At 48.4% G+C, this 24,263-nt stretch overlaps 3 protein-coding genes across 6 annotated transcripts in view; 2 read left to right on the top strand and 1 right to left on the bottom strand.

Annotated features, from left to right (window-relative positions):
• Positions 1-6,848, top strand: part of RIC8A (RIC8 guanine nucleotide exchange factor A) — a 34,303-nt gene extending 27,455 nt beyond the window's left edge. For 2 of the 3 annotated variants that reach the window (XM_082761929.1, XM_082761930.1), the window contains 6 exons: positions 309-459; positions 1,305-1,400; positions 1,668-1,812; positions 2,269-2,413; positions 3,549-3,668; positions 4,319-6,848. In XM_082761929.1, the coding sequence (XP_082618055.1) occupies positions 309-459; positions 1,305-1,400; positions 1,668-1,812; positions 2,269-2,413; positions 3,549-3,668; positions 4,319-4,439 (778 nt within the window). In that variant the 3' untranslated portion in view covers positions 4,440-6,848. The remainder of the gene's footprint in view (positions 1-308; positions 460-1,304; positions 1,401-1,667; positions 1,813-2,268; positions 2,414-3,548; positions 3,669-4,318) is intronic. The other variant, XM_082761928.1, reaches the window with a different exon arrangement.
• Positions 6,849-8,071: 1,223 nt separating this feature from the next.
• On the bottom strand, positions 8,072-14,122 carry SIRT3 (sirtuin 3). Of its 2 annotated transcripts, none has more exons than XM_082761932.1 (8): positions 13,642-14,122; positions 13,355-13,454; positions 12,099-12,296; positions 11,389-11,621; positions 11,143-11,243; positions 10,754-10,915; positions 10,126-10,335; positions 8,072-8,975 (listed from the first exon to the last, which is right to left on the bottom strand). In XM_082761932.1, the coding sequence occupies exons 1-8, from the start codon at positions 13,694-13,696 to the stop codon at positions 8,955-8,957; spliced, it is 1,080 nt and encodes a 359-aa protein (XP_082618058.1). In that variant the 5' UTR covers positions 13,697-14,122; the 3' UTR covers positions 8,072-8,954. The 2 variants fall into 2 exon arrangements, with proteins under 2 accessions (XP_082618058.1, XP_082618057.1); XM_082761931.1 differs by having other exon boundaries at positions 8,078-8,975; positions 12,099-12,299.
• Positions 14,123-14,307: 185 nt separating this feature from the next.
• Positions 14,308-22,425, top strand: PSMD13 (proteasome 26S subunit, non-ATPase 13). Its single transcript, XM_082760990.1, has 13 exons — positions 14,308-14,492; positions 14,617-14,695; positions 15,380-15,414; positions 15,496-15,551; positions 15,908-15,951; positions 16,199-16,285; positions 16,582-16,753; positions 17,230-17,309; positions 17,394-17,519; positions 18,434-18,496; positions 19,422-19,502; positions 20,723-20,839; positions 21,602-22,425. Exons 1-13 carry the CDS (start codon positions 14,398-14,400, stop codon positions 21,695-21,697), a joined length of 1,131 nt encoding a protein of 376 aa, XP_082617116.1. The 5' UTR covers positions 14,308-14,397; the 3' UTR covers positions 21,698-22,425.
• Positions 22,426-24,263: the final 1,838 nt, after the last annotated feature.

The following is a 24,263-nucleotide window of genomic DNA, read 5'->3' as shown; positions in this document are numbered from 1 at the left end:
GATACAACCTTTGACCACCCCTGTTGGTCCTACTTGGCCTCTGTGCCAAGATCCGTAGTTTCTCAGTTGTCACTGAAGTCTTTTTGGACTTCCAGCAAGTTGTTCAGCTGTACAAAAAAGCAGTTTGATTTATTTCATTCCACTGGTGTGAGGAGCTTGGGATCTAACCCAAAGACAGGTTAGGTCTGCTTTAGGAGTCCTTGCACTCCTGGAAGTTGTTAATAAACATTAATTTCTGGATAGCTGAAGAATTTCTATGAACAAAAATCCCTGATTGTGTGTTCACTCTTCTTCTTTCACATGTTCAGCCATACAGTTAATCTTTTGGGCAACCTGCCCCTGAAATGTCTGGATGTCCTCCTGACCCCAAAAGTCCGGCCCGGCTCGCTTGAATACATGGGTGTCAACATGGATGCAGTCAACATCCTGTTGGATTTCCTAGAACGCCGCCTCGACAGGGTAAGTTGAGAGGCTGCTGTGCAGAGTTCTTGGCTGCTCGTTTCACAAGTTCAGTGCAGGGCACCCTCCCTGCATTCAGCCTTGAAAAACCCAGCACCACCACGTCATGTCAAAACCACAGGAGCACCAGCAAGGCACGGTTACTTTGGAGGTAGTGCCTTACAGAAGTGGCTGTTCTTAGCAGAAGCAAAACCATTATCGCTGGTAGGACTGAAACAATATCTGTGAACTGAGAGGGTCGCTGTGTCATTGCTGCTACTGCTGGTAGTGAGATCGGTTGAGCAGCAGATGGTTAGCTGGGTGATTAAAATAGAAGTGCTCGGTTTCACTCAAGTAAATGGTGATTTGCTGGGCAGCTTAATTGTTTGGATGCAGCCAAATTGTTTGATGGGTTTTTCTGACACTCCCCAAGCAGTCTGCTGTCTGAGGACTGGCAGTCATGCTCTTATTTATCGAGACCATTCATCTTTCTTCACTCCTCCCGAGCCCCTTGTGCTCTTTTGTTCCTCTGTTTCTGAAAGCCTGAATTTGCATTGTTACTGAGCTGGCGGTGGTTTGCAGTCTCTGGAGTTATTCCAAAGGCCCTCCAAATATTACCACCGCACTTCTCTATGCTTGAAGCTCTGCACAACTATTTCTAGCACTGCTGTGCTGCAGAGCAGGACTCAGAAAGCCTGAGGAGTTAGAGGAGTGATGAAGCACTGAAACTCCTGTTGCAGAGGCTGGAATTGCCTCGGTGTCCATCCGTTTCCTTGCCACTCGATACTTGTGATGTCCACCACGAACAAGAGAGATTGAACTCAGTGTGACTGACATGTTGCTTGTTTTTGTGAATGCTTCTCCAGGGCCACAAGCTGAAGGAGAGTTTGACCCCTGTGCTGAACCTGCTGACTGAGAGTGCCCGAGTCCACCGCCAGACAAGGAAGTTCCTGAAGGCAAAGGTATTCCGTGGTTCCAACTAAAAGTCAAGTGATGCTGAACTGAGAGAGAGGGGAATAGCAAGCTGCTTAAATATTGCCATCCAAAGAGAGGGAGCTCCTCTCTCTCAATATTAGGTTCTGACATACTGGGGGTTGAAGCCCATGATACCTACAGTGTTTTTTCTTCACACTCTGTGGGTTCATTAGATTTAATTGATTTGTAAAGTGCATGTACTTTTTTCCCTGCATGTTCCAGCTCCACTGATCCCCTTCACTGTGGCCTTGTAGGTGCTGCCTCCGCTCCGGGATGTGAAGAACCGTCCGGAGGTGGGGAACTCGCTGCGGAACAAGCTGGTGCGTTTGATGACCCACATCGACACCGACGTGAAACACTGCGCAGCAGAGTTTCTTTTTGTGCTCTGCAAGGAGAGCGGTGAGTCACAGGGGCTTGTTGCACTCTTTGGTGAGAGGGAGTCCTGGAGCCTGGCCTCTGGGCAAGTCAGAGTGTGGGACGGGTGACTGCAGACACCAGGAACTCTGTCTTCCCTTGAGCTGGATGCATTAGATAGGGAAGAGAGTGGAGTTTCCAAGGGCTTGCTGTCTCTCATGCCAGTGGTGACAGGAAAGCTCTGCTGAAGGACACCCTGACACCCTGGAGATAGCCTGACCCGCTTTCAGATTCCCCCCACACCTTGTGTGTGTTGTCCTTGCCATTCCTGGTGCGTGGTGTGGGAGCTGTGCTCCCTGTCACCGGGTTCACAGAAACACCGGCATTTCTGTGTCTCCATGGCCTTGAACCAATCTTGTTGTCAGAGTGTGGAGGGGCAGGCGGGGCTGCAGAGGCAGGAGGGGAAACATAGGGTGATCTGTCTCTCTGTCCTCCCTTTAGTGTCACGGTTTGTGAAGTACACAGGCTATGGGAACGCGGCTGGGCTCCTGGCAGCACGAGGCCTCATGGCTGGAGGTCGGGAAGAGGGAGAGTACTCGGAAGATGAAGACACCGACACAGAAGAGTACAAAGAGGCAAAGCCCAAGTACAGAACTCTGCTCCCCCTCTGTAGCACCCTTACTCCTACACCTCCTTCCCATTCTTCTGTCCCTTTTTTCATCTGCCTCCATGCCGCCTCCCTTGTGTTTCACGTGCAATGTTGCTTCTTCATTATTTAAGTTTCACCCTTAGATGTGGTGTTATATTCCGCTACCTTTACGTTTTTTTTGGGTGAAAAGCCTCTGTGGCCGAGCTACCCGTGGTGTGTGTGGTCACGGGTAGGTAGACCCAGTCCCTACAGCTGGGCACAGCCTCTAGAGCAAAGTAGATGCCTGAGCCAGAGCCTATTCTGCACCAGAACTGCTCGTGGTGTGCATGTGGCAGCGTCTCTCTAGTTGGTATCCTATACACCTTTTTGGTGGCCCAACATAGAGGCAGGGTTTTACTGTGCACTGGGATATAGGGGACAAGGGTTTTCCTGGCTTGCAGCTGGGTTGAAAGTGTTGATTACCTCTCTCCAGCTCCAGAGCCCTGTGCTGCTGGAGTGAATTTTTATTTCTTTTTATTTTTCTCCTTTCCTCACTATTGAGTGGTGGTAATTCAGGGGTGAAATGTATGAAGGGAGAGCTCCAGAATTGTTCTCAACTGTGAGTCCCACACTTTCCAGCATTGCGTAAAATGTGGTTTACACTATTTTTTTTTAATCCTTTTTGGTGTTAGTTTTTTTGCCTCCTGACTTAAGGAGAGGGAAGATATGTTGCCTCCCCTTGTGCACGTGGTTTAAATCTGCATGGTGGAATTGGCAGGATGGGAACTTCTCACCAGAGAAATGAGAGGGATTTGTAGCAGGGGAGGATTGTGTGTAGGGCATACAGGAAGAGATCAGAGTCAACGTGTTGTTGCACTGCAATAACACAAGACCTAACCTAGGCAGCAAGACCAGAGGGCACTGGTTTGTGGCAATTACAACCAGCTCTGCCAGTGCATTCCTCTGCTTAGCATAGGTGAAGAGAGTTTTTAAACAGCTTTCTTACCTCTGTGCTTTACCTCCCTCCTTTGCCACCTTGCCACCTCCCTTGTGTTTCATGTGCAATGTTCCTTCTTCGTTATTTAAGTTTCACCCTTAGCTGTGATGTTGTGTTCCTCTACCTTTACCTTTTTTCTCACTATTCTTCTTGTAGCATTAACCCTGTCACGGGACGTGTTGAGGAGAAACTCCCCAACCCCATGGAAGGGATGACTGAAGAGCAGAAGGAATATGAAGCCATGAAGTTAGTCAACATGTTTGACAAATTGTCCAGGTACTAGAAGATCGTGTGTAGTCATGTCTGTGTTAACACCTGGGTGTCTGTAACTTACATTTATCACTGGCCTTGGGAATGCATTCAAAGCATCTGCAAACTGAAAGGACATAAGGCAGTGGGAGAGATCCATGGAGAAATATTTCCAAATTTCCTTAAGCTGGGTGCTGTTACATCTAGGGGAAGGCATTGCAAGCCCTACAGACTTCTTTGGTCCTATGGCTTGCCATGAAATTCCCTTACATGCCTACAGTGGGTTTCCAAGCACTTGCCACCTCCCCAGGGTTGGCTGAGTGCTAGGCAGCAGCAGCAGCCACGGTCCTAGCAAGGCCACTTGGTAGGAGATGGCATTTTGGGGACACATGGCAGCTAGTGCCAGCAAGTCCCCTTCTCTGTGGGAATGCTTTCTCCAGTCATCTTTCGTCCCTGGTTAATTGGCATCGCAGAGAGGATCCCAGGATCTGCTGAGGGTGTTCTGACCACATACAGCTCTTGCTGCTGGCTCAGGGTCGTTCTGGGCTCTGCCCCATGGCAGTTTGCACAGGCCCAGCGTTCCTGCTGTAGGATGCGTCTGTCTCTGCAGTAATTTCCGCTGTAAGCTTCTGTTTAAATTTCTGTTACCTTCCCCCCTTTCTCCACCCTGGCTGCAGAGAGCAAGTCATCCAGCCCATGGGCATCACGCCGAGCGGCAACCTGGCCCCCATGGAGAACGCCATCCGTGATATGGCTGACGAGAGGTCGTCATCTGACTCAGACCTGGGGCTGGACTGATCCAGACCTCTCGCCCCAGCCTCAGAGAGCTGGGGAGCCTCTCTCCGTTCTCCCTTCGGAACTGGTGCTGCACCCAGAGGCTAGTACTGGGCCAGGACTCTCCCTGTGGTGTCTGAATCCAGCCTGGACCCTCACAGTTAACAGGGAAGAACACCTCCTGCCACCTCCCCAGCTCCATAACCACCTCTCCTTCCAGGGGATCGTCACGGCCTGGCTCTACCTTGGTCTCTCCCATTGGCAGCTTTGAGAATTTCACACTCCAAATTGCTTCCAGGACTTTTCAGTAGGATTTTTTTTTTAAATATGTGGTTTAGGAAAAAGGGTCGGGGGGGAATCTTTCTGTCATACCATCAGGGATCACTAATCTTGTGTATGTCCTGACACTCGTGTGGCTGCATGTCAGCAGCGTGGACGTGTCCCTGTGTGTACGGTCAGCCCGATGTGAGGGGAGCTGCTCCCCGGGAACGTGGGGCTGCAGGGGAGGAGTGTGAGCAGTTATTGACCATGGTTTTGGGGAATGGTATTTGTGGGGTGCCTCAGCATCGTGCGCCCATTTCATTAGCAGGAAGCTGTGCGTGTGTGTGTGCTACGTGTGGCAGTGAGAGTGACTGTGGCTGTGCAAGCAGGGCCGCGTGGATGTACTTGTGTGTCCGAGGGGAGCACTGGTGTGTGTGCTGTGGGGAGCAGGCAGGAGGGGAGGCCTTGGTGACATTGCCAGAGTGTTCCCATTGATCACAGGAAAGAAACTTGCAGGTGACTGCCAGCAACGCTCTGAGATTTAGTCTGTGGCATTGTGCAATGTTCCCAATGCCACGGAGTTTAGATTTTGCCATCATCAGCCTTTCCCAATCTCACGCTTTCTGAATGAAAGGCCAAAATATGTGCTTTGTGTGCTGCCTCCTCACCTGCCTTGGCTTTCCCATAGACCCACTGCTGTTTGCACCCAGGGGCTGGTGTTGGTCTTGTCCTTTGCCATGGTTTAGATTTGTCTTTTTTTCCTTTTTTTTTTTTCTTTCTAAAGAAAATGTTTTAAAGAAAATATTCCTGTTTGTCTTATAAGTTTTGGAACTCTTAGTATTAGCACAAATAGGAATGCAAACATGATGCTAGAATAAAGGAAACCTTCTGATGAATTTGCACATGGCAGTGATTCATCAAATGTGGTATTTCTGAGCAAGTAAGGAAATATCTTTTTCTAATTAACACATGGTTTTGCTGCAGCCACCCTGAACTTCGGTTTTATTTGGGAGGTAAAATTGCAGCATTAAAATGAAGCTAGGTCAGAACCTCCCACTGTACCGCAGCCACTAAATGTATCTGGATGGGGCAATCTGAATTTAATCCTCAAGCTTCAGTCCTTAGTTTACAAAAACAAACAAAACTTAGCCCTTTTTTAAATTAGAATAGTTGAGTTGGAATGGACTCACTGACTCCCAAAACCTTTGGTGAGTTGTTGAGAAAGGCTCATCTGTTACATTCTGTAACTCCTTCAGTACTCTGGGGTGAATCCCATTAGGCCCGTGGACTGCTGGCCATTCAGCTGACACAACTGGTCCCTTGTAATTTCAGTGGCCGCAGAGGAAATGTCACTACTCCCCCAGTCAAGGTCTTCCAGCTCAAAGAACTGGGCAGCCCAAGATCCATCATTAATAGTGAAAACTGAGGCAAAAAGGCATTAAGTGCCTGTCTTTTCCTCATCCTTGCTTGTAAGGTGACCATCTTTGCCAAGTATCAGTCCAATGTCTTCCTTAGGTCTCCTCTTGCTGTTGACATACTTATTAAAAAGCCTTTTCTAATGTCGATGTGCCCCTTGTGCCTCACAGCAGGCAGCTGTTTACAGGACTGTTCTTCATCTGCTTTGCAAATGTTCTGTCGTAGTTCAAAATCCTGCACACCAGCTCTGTTTTCTTTCTGTGCAACAGGGATTTGCTGCTCAGCCTTTGCAGTAGGACTTGAGTCGATTTGGGTCCAGGGAGGCTGCAGCTGAGGGCAGCAGGGGGGTGATCAGAGGGTTTGCAGTTGTTCCTGCCCGTGTGTATTTAGGAACCAGCGCTTGCTTTTGTAAGGCTGTCTGTGCATGGAGAAAAGCTGAAAGAATGCTTCGTAACTGCCAGGTTAGTTCTTCAGCGTGATTATGATTTTTTTTTTTTTTAGCAGTCATGATTAAAGTTACAGATTCTCCCAGGGGTGTTCAGTGTTTATGTGAAACTGACCCACTGAAAATGGTGGATAGCTTTGTCATGAGATCATGACAGATCATGACATAGCTTCAGCACATCACAGCAGGAGCCTTCAGGCCAATTGTATCGCCCCTTTTTTGATTTTGTTTTGTTTTGAGTAACAGAAAGAAAAAATAACACCACCAAACAAACAGAAACCCACCACCCTCAATCTTCTACGTGAAAATGCGGACCTCTGATCTCTTTCTAGCTGGTAAGGCTTTCAAGCTTTACATGTGAAAGAAAAGGGTTTGGTTTTAAATGCAACACTTGTACTATTCTCGTATTCAAATATCCTGCTTAAAACCCTGATGAGCCCTGATTTCAAAAGTGCCAGTGCAGGCAGGGGCTGCGCTCGCCACAGGCCACTTCTGGGTAAGTAGCAGGGTAGGGTATGGTCTAAAAACAACACGTCTAAAAACAACGCATTCCCTTCGTTTTCACTGTGAAACTGTGTGCCACGAGGCTTCTAGTGCTCTGCAAAGTGGGAACAACCCCTCTGCTTTTACTGCTGCACATTCAAATGAACCCACTGCTGGGATCCTGACTGTGAGGCGGACCGTGCCGATATATTTGAATTGCACATTTGGATAAACAAGTCTGTTCATCTGGCTGGGAATTTGTTCAAGCCTTTTTTCTAGGAAGCTGCTAGGACACCCAACACACAAAACTGATCCCATCCTGACTTCAGTAGCATTCCTAGAGCTACTCTGATTTACAGCAGCTGAGTATTAGGTCCAAACACTTCTAATTACATACATAATCAGCCATATGACAGCTTTTTGAGGCTCTAGCTTTGCCTCAGAAACAGCTTTTAGAGCATAGAAGTTACCAGTGTTGTATTTGTAAAACGTAGCCGTATGCTTAAATGCTTTTGTTCCCTTCACTATGATTTTCTGCATTTGAGTGTTGACTGTAACAATGTGGTGGTGTAAAATGTTTTGCATTTTATTGTGCTTGTTTAGAGCTTGTTTCAATCTGGGACTGCGCATAGAATGGTTGCTGTGGTAATAGGTGGGTCACCCTGGGCCACCTGGATGTGACTTCAGTCCCCACAGCCAAATTTGGAACCAGTGGCAATGAATTTCATGCCCTGTTGCAGAGAAGATGCTCTGCAACACCTGTGACATGCAAAGTATGTTTCCTAGAGCATGTTTGGGAAGGAGTGGGAGGTAAGTGCAGTGTCCTGATAAAACTGCCTCTCCCTGGGACAGCATTTACAGGGAAGAAAGGCACCCTTGTAAAGTCAAAAAGAAAAAAAAACGGAGCAGGGACACATAAAAAGCAGGTGAAGGAGTGATAATGGGAGGAAGAGAATGTATTCAAAGACTTAGGGAATGTGTGAATTTTACAGAAAAACCCTCAGCTGGCATCAGCAAAAGAATACAAACTCTTTTTATTATTAAATAATTAATACTGTACTGATTGACAGCTCTTCCAGTGGCTTGATTTGGCCTTCCTGAACAGGACCAGGGGCTAGGCCCCAGTTACAGGCACATTAACAGCATTCATCTCCTGATTAGCACAGGTTTCATCCAAAGACTAAATGCTACAAGTCTGCAGCAGCTGAAAGATCACGACTAAGACAAAAATATCCGTGGAGGAACTGTGAAATGAGTTGGCAGATGCTCAGCCCTGTGGGGGCAGCTGGGAAACTCAGTCCAGAATTAAGTGATTCTGACCAGCTGCTGTAAGGCCTGACTTTTGTGGCATTTTCAACTCTGGCTCTGTGAAGTCCTTTGAGGGTCTCCAAGGTTGGATGGCTCAGAAAGAGGGAGATGCTAACCATAAACTGCAGCTGGGTATCTTGTCTGGCATGCTGGTGTGAGCCCAGGAGCTCCCAGTGACTTACTGGTGAAAGTCTCATGGCTGGACATGGTGAAATAGCATGCTGACAGGGCAACAGCCACAGAAGAGGAAAGTGTCTCCTAGTGGGTGCTGAAATGAGGTAAGGCGAGGAGAGAACAATGTTCACTGGCTATATAAACTGTTCTGAAATCTCAAGTAGAAAAGCCTTCACGTGCAGGACCAGTTTGCAGCTTGGTATTTGGGCTTTGCTCCCTTCAGCTTCCCTTCTTTTGTGGTGAAGGCCTCGCTGGTCTGCTTGCAGGCAGGCTGGACTGAGCCACGAGCATCCCCCTCCTCCCGGAGTGCCAGTCCCAGGTAGATTTGCTGCTGCAGAGCTGGACGGCCTCTCCCACAGCTCCCTGCCATCATGCTATTCCCTGCCCATGCTGGGCACAAAGTCTCCTCTTCAAGGTGAACGTTGCTCTCCAGCAGCAGGGAGCCAGCTGTCCTATTTGTCTTTTGCATCCAGCTAAAAATAGAAAGACCACACAGTGTTTGCTGGGGTGTTTCAAACCTCCCATCCCCTGCTATTTCAGTCCGTGATGCTTGCTAACACCAAAATCCCAGAGCAAGGAGGCTTTTTTTTTCCATGCTTTACCACATTTGCTCCAGCTTTATCCCTCTGAGATGCAGAAGACCACAAACATTACATCAAAGACCGGTTGCTCATACAAATGCAACATGTCTTACAATGAGAAATCAAAAACCCAACCAATAATTACTAATTAAACCTAAAACTTCTTATTCATTCCTATCCAACAATCCAATGAAAGTTATAACAACCTTAATATTCAACTTGGAACGTTGAAGCCAGATTTTTCTCTTGGGTCAGGTTAAATTGTGTGCAAACATTAACATACAGACGCTTAAAAATACAACTGGCTTCTCACTGCAGCAAGTTGTCAGAGCCCTGCTGCTGAGGATGGAGCTGTGTGCTTGGTCACAAGCAGAATTGGCCCAGCCCACAAGTTAGAATTTTGGCATAAATTAAAAATAAAAGAAAGAAAGTTTAGAGAATTCCATGCAACATGTAGAAAAATCTTCCCAGTGGATCTAAAGTAATATAATAATTAACATTAGCATTAAATTTAAAGCAATTAAGAACTTGCTTGCTGACAGTTTCTCACTTCTGAAGATCTCAAAAGAGTACAGATGTAAGAAGAATGGCATGGTGAAATAAACAATCAGGTGTAAAAAAGAGGTGCCAAGTCTTTCATTAGCAACTCAGCGCTGCTGTTGCTGCGTGCTGCTTGGTGGCTGCAGCATACCTGCCACTGCAGCACCTCGCTTGGCGTCAGCTGTGGTACAGTGAGAGACAACTTTCACTTCTAGCAATACCTGTTTCTCACAAATGACCAGAAAAGTCACTAGAAATGAAACCAAGGCAGGCACTGCGCCTGCCCTCATTGTGAAATACCACTTGAGTTTGATATTTTTCTTTTTGTAACCCTTCCGCACATTTCTGTGGTCCTTCTCTCTGAATGCAGACTGCAAACGTGGCAATGTCTGGGGTACAAGTCTCTAATCCCAGCACACACCACCTGCTTCCCCCAAGATAACTCCAACATGAGGAACGAAGAGGCTAAGGGAGGGAGATGGGGCTCTGAGCCCCTTCCCACCTTTTCTTTTTCCTTCTGAATTAGTGCTTGCATCTCTTCGTTCCAGCCCAGCAGCTCCACCAGCTTCTCGACCCCGCCGACCACGTCCCCCAGCTGGGCTACGTCGTTGTAGCGCTGCTGCCAGGCGAACGGTCCTACGAGATCGCGGTTGATGAGGACTCGGGGAACAGAGCTGCGAACAGCTCCTGCCAGGCTGGCAAAGGGCTCCACCTGAAGGAAGGCAACCCAGAGGAGCAGAGAGACACCGTCACCTGGCTGAGGGGCACTGAAGGCATGAACTTACTCACTGCACACGAGGACTTCGTTAGCGCTTATCAGATTCTCCCACTGTGGGCTAAGCTACCCCAGATTTGAGCAAATCACAGATGTCACCAGTTATCTGGTGGCCTGTCTTCGGGTAGACGCAAAAAATGCTTCTTCCTTGTTAGGTGCCCACCTTTACCAGGAGCACACAAGGTTTTTCGACTTCACAAAGTGCATGCACCCTATTTCTCACCTTGCCACCTCACATTTTACCTTGAAACCCAGTTTCTTGCCTTCTCTAAGCCCCCTCTGTCCTCCAAAGGCCCTCAGCCCCGTTGGCGTGCCTTTTCCTTCTTGTGAGATGGGGTGTTCCCTAGTCCCAGACCTCCAGGGATGTCCCGATGACAAAAAGCAGGTCCGCCATGGGGAAGTCTGTCACGTGCAGGAAGAAGCGCTGCGGGAGCTCCTCGCCAAAGAACACGATGTCAGGCTTGACAATTCCAGTGCAGACACGGCAGTGAGGGACCTTGTCTGCCATGACGTCCCCCTGAAGTAAAAGCACCCAACACCACTTGTTACAGGGCAGCACGTACCCGCACAAGCAGGGTCACAACCACATCGTAGCCTTGCTGCAACATCCAGCCCCTCCGTTTCCTTGCACCAAGCCTAATCCCCTCCAACAAGCCCTGCTGGCCCTGAGGGCAAAGTAACGGGCCTGCAATAGGTTCTTCTCTTTGCATTGGTTTGTGTCAATGCCCAGCTGTGACCACTCACCCTGAAGTCCTCTCCCGGGAATTTCCTTCGACAGACCGTACAAGTGGCAGTGGCGAAGGTGCCGTGGGCTTCCACCAGTCTGTCAGGAGGGATCCCAGCAGCTGGAACACAGCACGTGGGGACGGGTCAACTCAGCATGAGGTGACTGACCCAGAAACTCCTTGTTTGTTAGGCATTTCCCCCAGTCCTCCTCCTCACCCTCTTCCTGGTATTTTGCTGTTGGGAGATGGGGAAGAGAAAACTCACCTCTCTCCAGCCCATCAATGTTTTGGGTGTAGAGCCGCAGAAGGAGCCCTTTGTCATGAAGAAGCCTCAGGAAATAGTGGGCATAGTTGGGTCTGTAATTGCCAGGGTACAGCTCCTTGGCCAGAGTGAAAAAGGGCTTGGGGTTGACAAAGAAATAGGTCAGTTCGAAGATGGCTTCTGGATAAGGGATGTCATACTGCTCAAGGTTACTGTAGAGGCCGCTCCCTGGGGACCTGCAAAGAGAGGAAAGCAGGACTGGTGGTCAGACTGCAGGAAGAGAACCAGATCCAGACACAACAGAGCACACAGACAGGTCCTTGCGGTCTCTCTTGCTGCTTTGCATCATCCATTCAGAGCAGAGCTGCATCAGGAGAGCACCTGAAACCACCTCTGCACAAGAGAATGCACCTTGTGGGTCTGATCTAGTGCCACCCCACCTTCTGGCTACAAAGGTGTGCTGACAGTCAGAGTTGGAAGGGCCAAGGTGGTGCAATCAATGCCATCACAAACCCAAGCAACAAGCACGACTATCATCCTGAAGACCTGGGCCAAAACATGACCCAGAGTGGTGCCAGCCTGCCGTTAATGGACAGAGAATAAGCAGGTAAGAAAACTCCTGTGATTAGCCTAGCCTGGCACCACCATTACCTACACCTGATCCTGGCAGTCCCAGCACCGAAAAAGGATAAATAAAACAACGAAGGCATTACCTAAAATCTGGAATACCACTGGGGGTGCTAATCCCAGCACCAGCCATCACCACTATTCGGCGACACTCCTTGTTCCGAATTAGCTTTGCCACGTCCTGCAGGGTGAGCGGCTTCTTCCCACCATCATCTCCCCATCTGCCCAATCCTAAAATGGCTCTGGTGGCAGCAGACAGCGAGAAGGGCCTAGTGCCTTGGATCCTGCTTGGAACAGAGAGAAAGCACAGCAGGTAGCACGCTGTCAGAGACTTCAGCTGAAAGAACTGCTCAGGGGGAGAAAAACACCCCAAGAAATTGCAGAAAGCTCTTCAATCTGCAGGACTGTGTGCTAGTACTTAATCAAGGAGGAGAAAGCTTAAGCAGTAGTCTAATACCATAGGAAAAGGTGCTTTGCATTACACTTTCTTACAAAGATCTAAAAATGCCAAATCAAAACGCACCATATTCCCCTGAGAGTTTTTGTTTGTTTGTTTTGCACAGGGAGTGGACACAGGACTGTGAGAACAGCATTCAGGGAATTGCAAGTCTCATAATCTACTTGCAATGCTTCTGGGATAATGAAGACTCTTCTCTATGGCCTTGGTTTCAAGAAGTTTCTAACAAGGTGGTGTGGTCACTCTGGGACAACACTGCCCGGGTTAGCACAGACATTTCACCAGTTCTCTATTTCCCTGGGGGCTCTGCCTCGGGAGAGCTCCACGTATAAATGGAAAATGACTAAAGGAATTGCAGGTCAGCAGTACATGCAGATGGGTCTGAGAACAGCCATTATCATCTCAAGGAACAGTTTCTCCCTGGACAATTAGTGCTTGCTAGTGCAGGACATTAAGAGCAGTCCAGGGAAGGCGTGGGAACGTGAAGAGCCAAGAGGGAGCTGCTGGATCCTGGCAATCTGCAGATAACAATTATCGAGTTCTAACATCGCCCTCAGCGTGGCTGACAAGGACGTGGCTCTGCCTTGCCAGGCCAGATTCCCAGAGAGCTAAATTCATAACCTGGCAAACGCTGACATTTTTCGGCTAAACCTCCCTACTCTGAGGAGTAGGGCTCCTCGAGCTCCCAGGCTGGAACACACCAGCTCAGGCTCACAGACACGGAGACCGTGTGCCCATTTAGACAGGAGGAGCTCCGTAGTTCCAACCTAGGAGCGTGAGCCCCTTCCCGCGGGAGTCCTGCTCCCATATGGGTGCAGAGACCTGGCGGAACCAGGCAGCAGCCCCCGGCTCGGGGTGCCTGCTCCCCGCAGCCCCGCAGCCCACCTCCAGGCTCCGCAGCCCATCCCGCAGCAGGACAAGAGCCGAGCCAGGCCCCGGGGGCCGCCTCCATCCTTTGGGCCGCGCTCCCGGAGGCTCCTCCATGCTGCAAGAAAGCAGAGAGCCGCTGAGGGGGCGGCTCGGGGGGGGTCCCCATAGCCTGCCCCAGCGCCCAGCCCTACCCCTCACCCCCTGCTTCTCCCCCCGGCGCCCCTCCCGGCTCCGAGCCCTCGCCCACCCCCCGCTGCCCTCTCCCTTCCCCCAAGCCCTCTCCCCCCCATCTCGGCCCCCACCCGCCGCCAGGAGGACGCCGGCCGCCACGGCCCCGCGCCGGGCCCCCCGCTCCATGGCTCCGCGGCCCGCTTTGGGCCCGGCTGTGCTTTTTTGGGGCTGGTTTTATTTTTTATTTATTTATTTTTTTTTCCGAGGGGGAGGTGTTGCCATGGCTGCGGGGGGGACCCAGCGTGCCCCGCGCGGGGCCGGAAAGGAGGGCTTTGGGGAGGGTGTATGTGTCTGTTTAGGATGATGATGATGATTATTATTTTATTTTATTTTATTTTGACGTGTGTGTTTTTATTTTTATTTTTTTTCTGATTTATTTTTTTAGGAGCGGGGAGGAAAAAAAATAAATCATTGCCACGGCCAGCGTGCCCCGCGCGGGGCCGGAGAGGAGAGATTTCACTGTTTATATATTTATTTATTTACTTATTTACTTATTTATTTGTTGTTAATGATTTTGTTTTTGGGGAGGCGGGAGCCCGGCGTTGCCATGGCTACGGGGGGGACACCCAGCGTGCCCCGCGCGGGGCCGGAAGTGAGCGCATTGCCGCGCGCCCGTTGTTTTGGCCTAGGCCTCGGGGGCGTTGCCATGGTTACCGAGGTTACCCAGCGCGCCTCGCGCGGGGCCGGAAGTGAGTGCGCACTTCCGGCGGGGTGCTGTCCCCCTCGCTGTCGGTGTCGGTGCCGCTGCGCGGGGCCGGGTCCGGATTGGGATTGGGACTGGGATCGGGATTGGGACTGGGACTGGGACTGGGGCCGCCGCCGCCGCCATGAAGGACGTGCCGGGCTTCCTGCAGCAGAGCCAGAGCTCGGGGCCGGGGCAGGCCGCCGTGTGGCACCGCCTGGAGGAGCTCTACAACAAGAAGTGAGGCGCGGGGGGGCCGCGAGGGGGTACGGGGGGGTGGGGGTAATGTCGGGGCTGGGGGCTGAGCAGCGGCGTGGGGCCGGTGCGGAGCGCGGGGCGCTGAGCGGCTCTGTGGCTTTGACAGGCTGTGGCACCAGCTGACGCTGCAGGTCTTGGACTTCGTGCAGGACCCGTGCTTCGCCCAGGGAGATGGGCTCATCAAGGTGAGGCGCGCGGGGATCCCCCTCCCCGGGGGTTATTGCTACCAGGGACGGATCTACAGGGGCTGTATCGTACTCACTGCAAGCACTCTGGGACTGCAGAGCATTACTGAGCTAGGTGAATTCAATCTGAGGGGGTTATGAAGTGTGTAGGCTTTAGTTAATGTGTTAAAAACCTGCTGAGATTAAATGTGTTAGCGTGAGGAGCTTCAATCCAGTGCTGGCTTAATTCTGGGCACTTGAGATTGTTTTGGGGTGCAGAGGGAGTCTCTTTCCTTTCACAACAAAAGGGTTATGATCCCAAACACAGGGTGGGTTGTCATGCTCACGGTTGCTTCAAATCATTCAGTAATTTGTTTCACCCATGCTCTGGGAAGCTTTTCTGTGTCTGGAGATAACTGCTTGCGTGAGTAGTTGTATGTTTTCCCTCTCCTTTGTGTTTTTCCGTCCCAATCCCACTTTGTACTTCTTTCTGTGATAAAGAGCTGTTAATTTCTAGGTGTAGAACAGACAAAATTATCCAAAATAAACAACCTGGGGCTTCTGAATTTTGCGTGCCGTAGGCATTCCTCTGCTGGATGCCCACTGCTTTGTTGAAGGGATGAATAGGAGTGCAACGAAAACTGAATATCTTAGGTAAAACAAAGTATAACTTTGCCCTGACTGCCGATGTCTTTGTACCCACAGCTTTATGAGAACTTCATCAGCGAGTTTGAACACAGGTGAGTTTATTTGCCTGGAGGTTTTTAGGTAATGTGCCGCCGGCTACGACTCCTGTGGCAGTGACTTTTCTGTTGTTGCAGGGTGAATCCCTTGTCCCTCGTAGAGATCATTCTTCATGTAGTGAGGCAGATGACAGGTAGGTGACCTTACCCGCTGCCTACAGTGTTTTTAAAAAGGGATGGCTGTGGAATGTAACTAGTTAATAGGAATGGCCAAATATCCAAAACTTAGCTGTTGTGTTTTGGTTATGCTGAAAAGGGAAGCACCAACAGGAAGAGCTGAAATAATCGCTGCTGTATGAGAGCTGTTTTGTTGGAGAGTTAGCTGCTGTGCCACTGTCTGTAGGCCAGGCTTTCTGCACCTCTGGGAGGTGGAGCAATACACTGGGAAAAATATTCCAGTCTTCTTGAATTCTGTTAAAAGATTTCTTTAAAGGCTGAGATTTATTTCGGCTGGAATTCCTGATATTGCTGCTTTCTTTCTCCACTCCAGATCCCACGGTGGCCCTTACTTTTTTGGAGAAGACTCGAGAAAAGGTAATTTAGAGGTTGCACCTTCTGGTGATTTGCTTTCAGGAATTGTTTTGCTTGTGAGCATCATATAGCTGAAGAGGCAGACTGTGTGTTGAGACCTGCACTGGAGAACACTTCCTCTCTGTGGTGAATGATCCCTTATTTTAAGGCAGGGGCCTGTTAACAAATGGAATGCAACTACCTTGAGGTTTCAGGAGCCTGCCTGGCTGGGGTGGTGACGTTCTCTAACTGTCTCTCTGTGTAACTGCAGGTAAAAAGCAGCGATGAAGCTGTCATTCTGTGTAAAACAGCCATTGGGGCCCTGAAGCTGAACATCGGAGACCTGCAGGTCACAAAGGTGAGAAGAGGAGAGCTCTTCATGTATTTTGGGTCCCAACTCAGAGCCTTTTGGAATCAGCAGTGTTTAGGGTGCTTGGTGATGTTTAGCTAACAAGGATTGAGCTGCAGTACTTTGTTTCCTGCCTTGTTTTCTGTCATCCTCTGGGCTTTGGCAGTGGCCTCATCTGCTTTACTGCTGATTGGTGCTACCTCTGGAACAACCAGGAGTGCAAACCCCTTCCCAGTAACCTGGGAGGTGGACGTGTGTGAGCTGTGCCCTTACCTGTAACAAACAGACCTCCTGCTCTCCTCCAGGAGACCATCGAGGAGGTTGAGGAGATGCTGAACAATCTCCCTGGGGTGACTTCAGTTCACAGCCGCTTCTACGACCTCTCCAGCAAGTACTACCAGACGATTGGGAACCACGCCTCCTACTACAAGGATGCTCTGCGCTTCCTGGGATGCATCGATGTTAAAGATCTGCCAGGTAACTCCTTCGCCAAGCACACAAAGCCCCAACTTCCATTCTCTTTTACCATTTTAAATGAATGCACTGGCAGAGAAGAAGTTTTCTCAATGTTATTTTGAATCTGTCGTTGTTGGGTCAGGGTTTAGGGGGAAGGGGAACACCAAAAGAATGCCCGAGTAAGATTCGACACAGAAGTGTATTGAAGGGGTGGGGGCAGGGGGTAGTGCTTCTTCTGGAAGGGATAGTTTTTTCTATTTCCCCAAAATCTTCAAAATAGGTTTTAAAAATAGCCAGTTTGTGCCACTACTGCTGAAATTCAGAAGCCTGCAGTGACAGTCGTGGGAGTAGATGAGGAGGAGGAAGGCTGGAGATGATTTAATACAGACACAGAGAGGAGGGTGAGGGAAGGGGTGATGGATCTTAGGCTGCTGCTTCATCCTGAGTTTTATTTTTGTTGTTTTGAGTGTGGTTTGTATTTTTTTTTTTTCCTGCAGTGTCAGAGCAGCAGGAGAGAGCCTTTACCCTGGGGCTGGCAGGGCTCTTGGGAGAAGGTGTTTATAACTTTGGGGAGCTGGTAAGTTGCTGCTGCTGTGTTTCAGCTCCTAAGTACCACAAGTTGATTTTACCCTATTAACACAGTCTTGCCTGCATTCTACAGCTCATGCACCCTGTTCTGGAGTCCCTGAGGAACACTGACAGGCAGTGGCTGATTGATACACTTTATGCCTTCAACAGTGGTAATGTGGAGACTTTTCAGGCTTTGAAGTCAGCATGGGGGCAGCAGGTGAGTGAACGAGTTACGTTGCTTCAGGCTAGGCTTGGTTTACAGCGTTTGCTTAGGAGATGCTTTAACTTGAGTTAAATTTCCTGAATCTTTGCATGGGTGTAATTTTAATCATAGCGTAGCGATGCTTCTTCCATAGAAGCACAGCATCATTCAGGTTGGAAAGCCCTCCAAGACCATCTGGTCCAACCACCCCCTACCACCAATTTCCCCGCTAAACCATGTCCCTAAGCACCACGTCCAACCTTTCCTTGAACACCCCCAGGGACGGTGACCCCACCACCTCCCTGGGCAGCGTGTCCCAGTGCCTGACTGCTCTTCCTGAGTAGAAATGGCTCCTCATTGCCAGCCTAAACCTCCCCTGGGGCAACTTGAGGCCACTCCCTCTAGCTCTATCACTAATTATCAGTGAGAACTGGCTGACCCCCAGCTCCCCACACCTTCCTTTCAGGTAGCTGCAGAGAGCAATGAGGTCTCCCTGAGCCTCCTCTTCTCCAGACTAAACACCCCCAGTGCCCTCAGCTGCTCCTCACAGGACTTGTGTTCAGTTTAGTTTTTAGGAAGCCCCGTGTGGAGCCAGGAGTTGGACTCAACGATCCTCATGGGTCCCTTCCAACTCCGGATTTTCTGATCCCGTGGTTATGGACATAGCAGTAATTTGCAGGTTGACCTGGCTGCTTCTACCAGGCTGTGGCCGTGTAGTAGCAGGCTGCCCATCTTTTGAAGCCCTGCATTTAAGCATGCAGACTTATTTTATGGACTTACTGCCAAGCAGTAGGTGGATTGTAACGGTGTCTTTCCCTTGTAAATGAGGATAACGGGTTGCTGAGTGGCTTCCATCAGTGTACGGTGTGCTCCCAGGGGTGGGGGGGAAATAAGTACTAATGAACATGTTTCATTTTATCCTCTCACAGCCAGATCTGGCCGCAAATGAAGCACTTCTGCTGCAGAAGATTCAACTTTTATGTCTTATGGAGGTGAGCTGCTGAGCTGACAGCTGTTACGTGTTAAATGTGGGAAATAGAAAGGCACTGCTCTAACTGCCTTTTGATGGGGGTTGCACTGTTAAGCGGCGTGTTGTCTGCTGGATTTACTTGTTTTACGGATCCTCAGGGTTATAACTAGCTGTTGACTGCAAGTTTCACCTCTAGGTGGTGCCAAAAAGCAAGTACTGCTAGGAAAAGTCTTCAGCTACTGCTTGTTTGCAGTGTAAAGGGTGTGCTCTCTTTGAGGAAGGATGTGGAGGTGGGGAAGAAAGGTATCTGCAAAAACTGCTCAAGTGTAACAGTTCTAGTATAACAAAGACTTCTGAAAACACAGTTAACGTTTTAATTTAAGGAGGCCTGAAAATCCTTTCCCTGAGAGGCAACCCTATATATTAAAAGCAGTTTTTTCCTGTCACTCGAAGGCTTTGGCTCTATTGTTACTAAATAGCACTGACGTATAATCCTCCATGGCTCTGGCTCTGTTCTCAAAAACTTAAATATTGAGTATCTGAAGGATAATGTGTATTTATGTATTTGTGCACAGGTGTGTGCAGATATATTCCACTTCTCGTGTTTTACTGAGAACTAGTCTTACGTCCTCTAGGCGTTGTGTTATGCCAGGAATTTGGTGGGCACTGAGACACTTCAGCACAGATTGATTTGCTTTATTTGGAGCTTTTGTTGTCTAAGAAATGCTTGGAGGATCGAGGTGTGTGTGGAGGAGTGAGGGGTGCTGCTCCTTTCTGCTGATGTAAATCTGTTTTTATTTGAAGTATTTCAATTAAATGTAAGCAATGTAGTTGGCACTGCACGTTGAGTGCTCAGCAGGGGGATGCAGTGAAAGTTGTGCAACCTGTGCGTGGAGGGGAAATAAAACTATGCGGCTTTATTTTTTGTTCTGTTTGCTTGAATTCAGATGACTTTCACCCGACCAGCCAATCACAGGCAACTCACTTTTGAAGAGATTGCTAAGAGTGCCAAAGTGACTGTGAATGAGGTGAGTTCAGGTCTGACACTTTTTGATATCTGAGTTTTGAAGCTCTAAAAGCTTCTGGATAGGTCTACTCCCACAGCTCAACTCTAAGTATAAACATTCTCCCCTGTTCTTGTGCATTTGGAGAACTCCGTTCTTGTGAGGAATTGTTCCTGTTCTTAGTAAGTGAGTTTGGCAGATTCTTCGTCATCCAGTGAGGGGAGATTCCACCGTGTCACTGATGTTTAATTTTTCTCACAGTGAAGGTTTTTTTTTCTGTAATCCAGGTGGAATTCCTTTGAAGCAACTTCTGCCTGTTGTCCCTTGTCTTTTCATGTGTCCTTGTAAGAATGCTACCTCCACGTTCTGTGTTACTGCCTTTTAAGTTTTGGAAGCCAGTGATGAGATTTCCCTAAGCCTTCTCTTGCTGAAACTGAACAAATCCAGTTTCTTCCTATGTCAGGTTCCCCACCTCCTAATCTTGGTGGCTCTTTGCTGTACTCTCTCCAGTTTTGCACTGCCTGACTCAAACTAGAAAGAGGGTGGTGCACAGCAGACCCCAGTGTTTCAGGTATGTTTGAGGAAGTGTGAGGTCGCTGCCCCTGCTGCGAGTCCCCCCCTTTTGAGCAGTGTTTCTGTGGCCAGAGCTCAGCCTGTGCCGTTGCTGGGAAGCTTTCTGTCTCAGATGTGGGACCTTGCACTTGTCTTCGTTGCACTCCACGCAGTTCTTGTTAGCTCAGGCTGTTGAGGTCTGTCATTACGGTGACTCTCTACTTCTAGCTTATCTACCTCTCCTACCAGTTTGGCTTCATCTGCAGATTTGTAATGCTGCTGATTTCAAATGCAGTGAACTGGTATCAGACCCAGTATCAACGCCTGGGAAACTGCTTGTAGCTAGCTGTCTGCAGCTCTGAATCACTAACCACTACCCCTTGAGCTTGGAGGCTTAGCAGATTCTTTCACTCATCTTGCGGTCCCTCTGTATGCTCTGACGAGCTTGTCAACAAGAATGTGGTAAAAGGTTTTGCTGAGTTCCTTGCTAAAAGAAAGGTGCAGAGCACCTACAGCTCTTCATCCACTGAATAAGTTATTCCATTTAAAAGATGGGTGTGAGAGACTGGAGGTGGTCTTGATTGTTTTGAATGTAGAAAGAATTCTGCAGGCTAGATCCATTTAAAAATTTCATCCATCTTTGGAAAAGCGGCTGATTCTGTGTTTTTGATCTTTTTTTTTTCCTTTTTAAGGTGGAACTGCTGGTGATGAAGGCGCTGTCAGTAGGCTTGGTAAAGGGCAGTATTGATGAAGTGGATAAGAGGGTGCACATGACGTGGGTGCAGCCACGTGTGCTGGATTTACAGCAGGTAATGACCAGCTTGAGTACTGTGGCAGCTCTGACTTGTTTTCTTGTGTCTGAGGTGACCGGAAACTAAAGTAACAACTGGGAAGGGTCACTAGCTGAGAGTGTCTCCTTAGTGTTTCTTGAAGCTCCTCAAGGAGCTCAGAAGTATATCAGCTTTTCCTCCATCCTTTTTATGTTGCCTTCTTTAGCTCTTACCGTAGGTAGACAGTACTTCTTGTATCTGATTTGCAGTAGCTAGTTGCAAATCTGTCAGGCGATAAACTACTCGCAACGCTTCTCAAAAACCACACAAACCACCAGGAAACAGAGAGGCGATGACAGTGTGCTACAGAAGGCTGCAGATGTTTATGTGGTTTCTTCAGACTTAGGTGCATCGAACAAAATGCTGTGTTCCCAGGTTGTAGGTGGCAGCTTTGTCTTGGGAAGAGAGTAGTTCAGGGTGGTAAAGAAGATGAATTTGAGAAGCTCAGCACCTTCGTAATAAATGTTTTGGGAGACTATATAAGGTGCCTTTACCTTTTGAGAAACACACACACACAAAATTGCTACATCCATGGCATAATAGCTGCAAACAATTCCTGTTGTGCGTTTCAGTTTAATTTACAATACCGTAGCTCTGATGTTAAGAGATGTTAAGCAGTGTCTTTTGTAGATGCAGGGGTTTATGAGAAGTTGAGATCTCAAGCGTTTGTCCTTAACAGTGAGTGTTGGTATTCTAGTGGGAGGGAGCAGCAAAGTGACTTTCTGTGGACTTGTCTTCCAGATCAAAGGGATGAAAGATCGCCTGGAGTTCTGGTGCACAGATGTGAGGAGCATGGAGATGCTGGTGGAGCACCAAGCCCACGACATCCTGACATAGAAGCCCTTGCACTACCCTGGGACAGTAACTTCTGCTGCTGCTGCTAGCAGCACTCAGACCACTGACTCTGTACTGAATTATATGGAAGGGGGGTGGGTGGGCGGGCAGAGGGGAGAGCAGCTTTCTGATGCTTGGTCGGAGGAGTAAGTGGCCTTTTGCAGTGTAACCCTTTGGTGCTTGGAGTCAAGATTTCCCTACACGCTACCATTAGTGGCACTGACCGTGGGAGCTCCCATCCTGCTCTCGTAAAAAAGTGGCCACGGGCTCCACAGTGGTTTATTTATCAGTTTTGCTATCAAGCTGTTGCGGGAGGACGATGCTGGTTGCATGTTATGGGGGTGGAGGTTATTTGCCTGGTACAGGGGTAGCAGAAGCTCCTCTATTAAAGCGTGCTAGAGAGGTGCCTGATCACTGTATGTGGTATTACGTAGTGGTACTGGCCTTAGGAGGGCGTGACCTTCCCTCGTATCCTCTCCCTCTGTGCCCCTGCAGCAGCCCCAAGGCAGCATTGCTGAAATCATCTTTCTCTTTTCGCCCCCCTTCTCCACAACCCCTCCTCCTCATTTGCAGTAGAGGGAGTGTTTACTCCATCAAAGGGTTTTTTCCAGGATTGCCGTTCAGTGGATTTGGTTTTATATACTTCTGGGGGTTGTTGTCTTTTATGAACACTTTGTGCTAAAGCGAGTTGCAGCAGTATTGCTGGAATAAACGTCTCTGCCTTCCCTTTTCTTGTAGTTCTGTTGTGCCTTCTTTCTGACTCGCATTTGGATCTCTGCTCTGTTTACGAATGTGCTTCCTTCTAGGTTTCATGTTACAAAAGCCCTTTCTTCAACACAGATTAAATCAGTCTGCTAATCACCAGCTGGATGAGTGTGTAATTTGCATAGTACGTAGTACTATTTAAATGTGTTCTTTATTGTCAAGTTCTGCTCTTTTGTGGGAAACTACTCCTGATATCTTTTTACAAATAGGCATAAGTGACTGAAAAGGTTGAATAAGGCCTGAGATGAGGTTGTGGTTTTCTGGGTTTGTTTCTTTGCTTTTGCCTCTTAATGACTTTAAAAGCTTTCCATAATGTAATGGTTTCACTCTACAACTGCCGATGTCTTCATAAGGATGGAAAATAATTGTACACATCAAGACTTTGAAACAAATGCAGGTCTGAACTGGGGGCTATGTCCAAGTATCCATTTGGATGCACAACACGCATAATTAAACAGTAGTAATAGCAAATACACTAAAACTTATAACAGTGGCTTTAAACTGAGCACAGTCGTACAACTTTGATAAATTCCTGAGGGTGTAACTGGATTTTTTTTTTTAAGTACTGCTGCCAAAGCATCCATGGATGGTTTCTGCTTCACAGTGCTAGCTTGATGGACTACTGTTCTTCAAGTGCTTCGGTTAGCATTTTGATTCTCTGCTTATTAAATATGCTGTATCGCTCAAACTAGTATAGAAATTCTTATTCTTTGTATGCTTTTTTTGTTTGCTGCCTTGACTTTCAGGGTTTAAGACCAGCAACAGAAAAAAGCAAGCACATGGCTGATGCTATGCTGCTATGTGAGTGCAAAGGTGTTTTGGACAAAGAAGAATTAAGCTTTTATAAAACAGCAAAAGTAAAACTGTCATACCTTACACCTGCTCACCCTCAACCCTTCTGCCTCTTATTAGTTTTTGCCAAAATTTCTTGGTTCAGTTCTGAATACCCACGTCTTCCCTGCCCATTCCATCAGCTTTAATGTTTTGCTCTGCCCTTAGCTGAGCTGTTGAATTGCATTGTGATGTTCTCTCCTCCTAGCTCATGCAGTTTGACTTCCCTAGCTCCTGCCTTGTTGCACCTTCCAAAGCTCATTCCTGATCTTGCTTTTACTGACTTCTGGAGAGAATGCTGGGGGAATGAGCATTCTGGTCAGGAAAATCTTCCATTTACCTCATAGCTAAAGACAGGAAGAGGACTCGAAAATAGAACTTCCTTAGCAGCCTCATGTCACTGCATGTTGGGAGTAAAGGCAGTGCCAACAGTGCAGCAGGCTCATAGGGCTGCCATCACTTCTGAAGCATGTCAGAAGGCTGAGGCAGTGCTGTTGAGGCAGTACTCGAGTATTTTCCCCGAGTATTTTGACAACCCTCTTGTGCTGTGTGGAGTGTTTGTACAGAAACGTTTGAGCAGCTTCTGAAGTGAGTGTAAAGATCTGTAGTCTGACTGAATTGTGACAGTTTCAGAAGTTTTTTCAGGATGTCTGGAAATACGGTTTGCTCTCCAGATCTTTCTGAGTGGGAGCAAGTGCTGGCTGTCAGCTTTCCTTGGGCTTAGGAAGCTTGGTGTGTGTTTGGGTGGTGGGCTGGGGGGTGTGTGTGCCTTCACACAGGATCAAAAGAAGTCAGATGTGTAGCAGCCAGCAGACCACTTTTAAAGTGGTATTTAAAGGGATGTTTAAAGCCTTGAGCATTTTCTTGTCAGGAGTTTAACTTAATTTTTCTCTTCTGTGCTCATGCTGAGTAGTTCCTCGGCATCTGCTTTTTGCTGCACTGCAACTCTACTAGGTAAAAGCTCAAGAGGGAA

Source organism: Aythya marila (genome assembly GCF_965140915.1).
Source record: "Aythya marila genome assembly, chromosome: 5".
NCBI lineage: Eukaryota > Metazoa > Chordata > Aves > Anseriformes > Anatidae > Aythya > Aythya marila.
The sequence above is the reverse complement of the archived record's forward strand: the minus strand, read 5'-3'. Positions and strand labels throughout refer to the sequence as shown.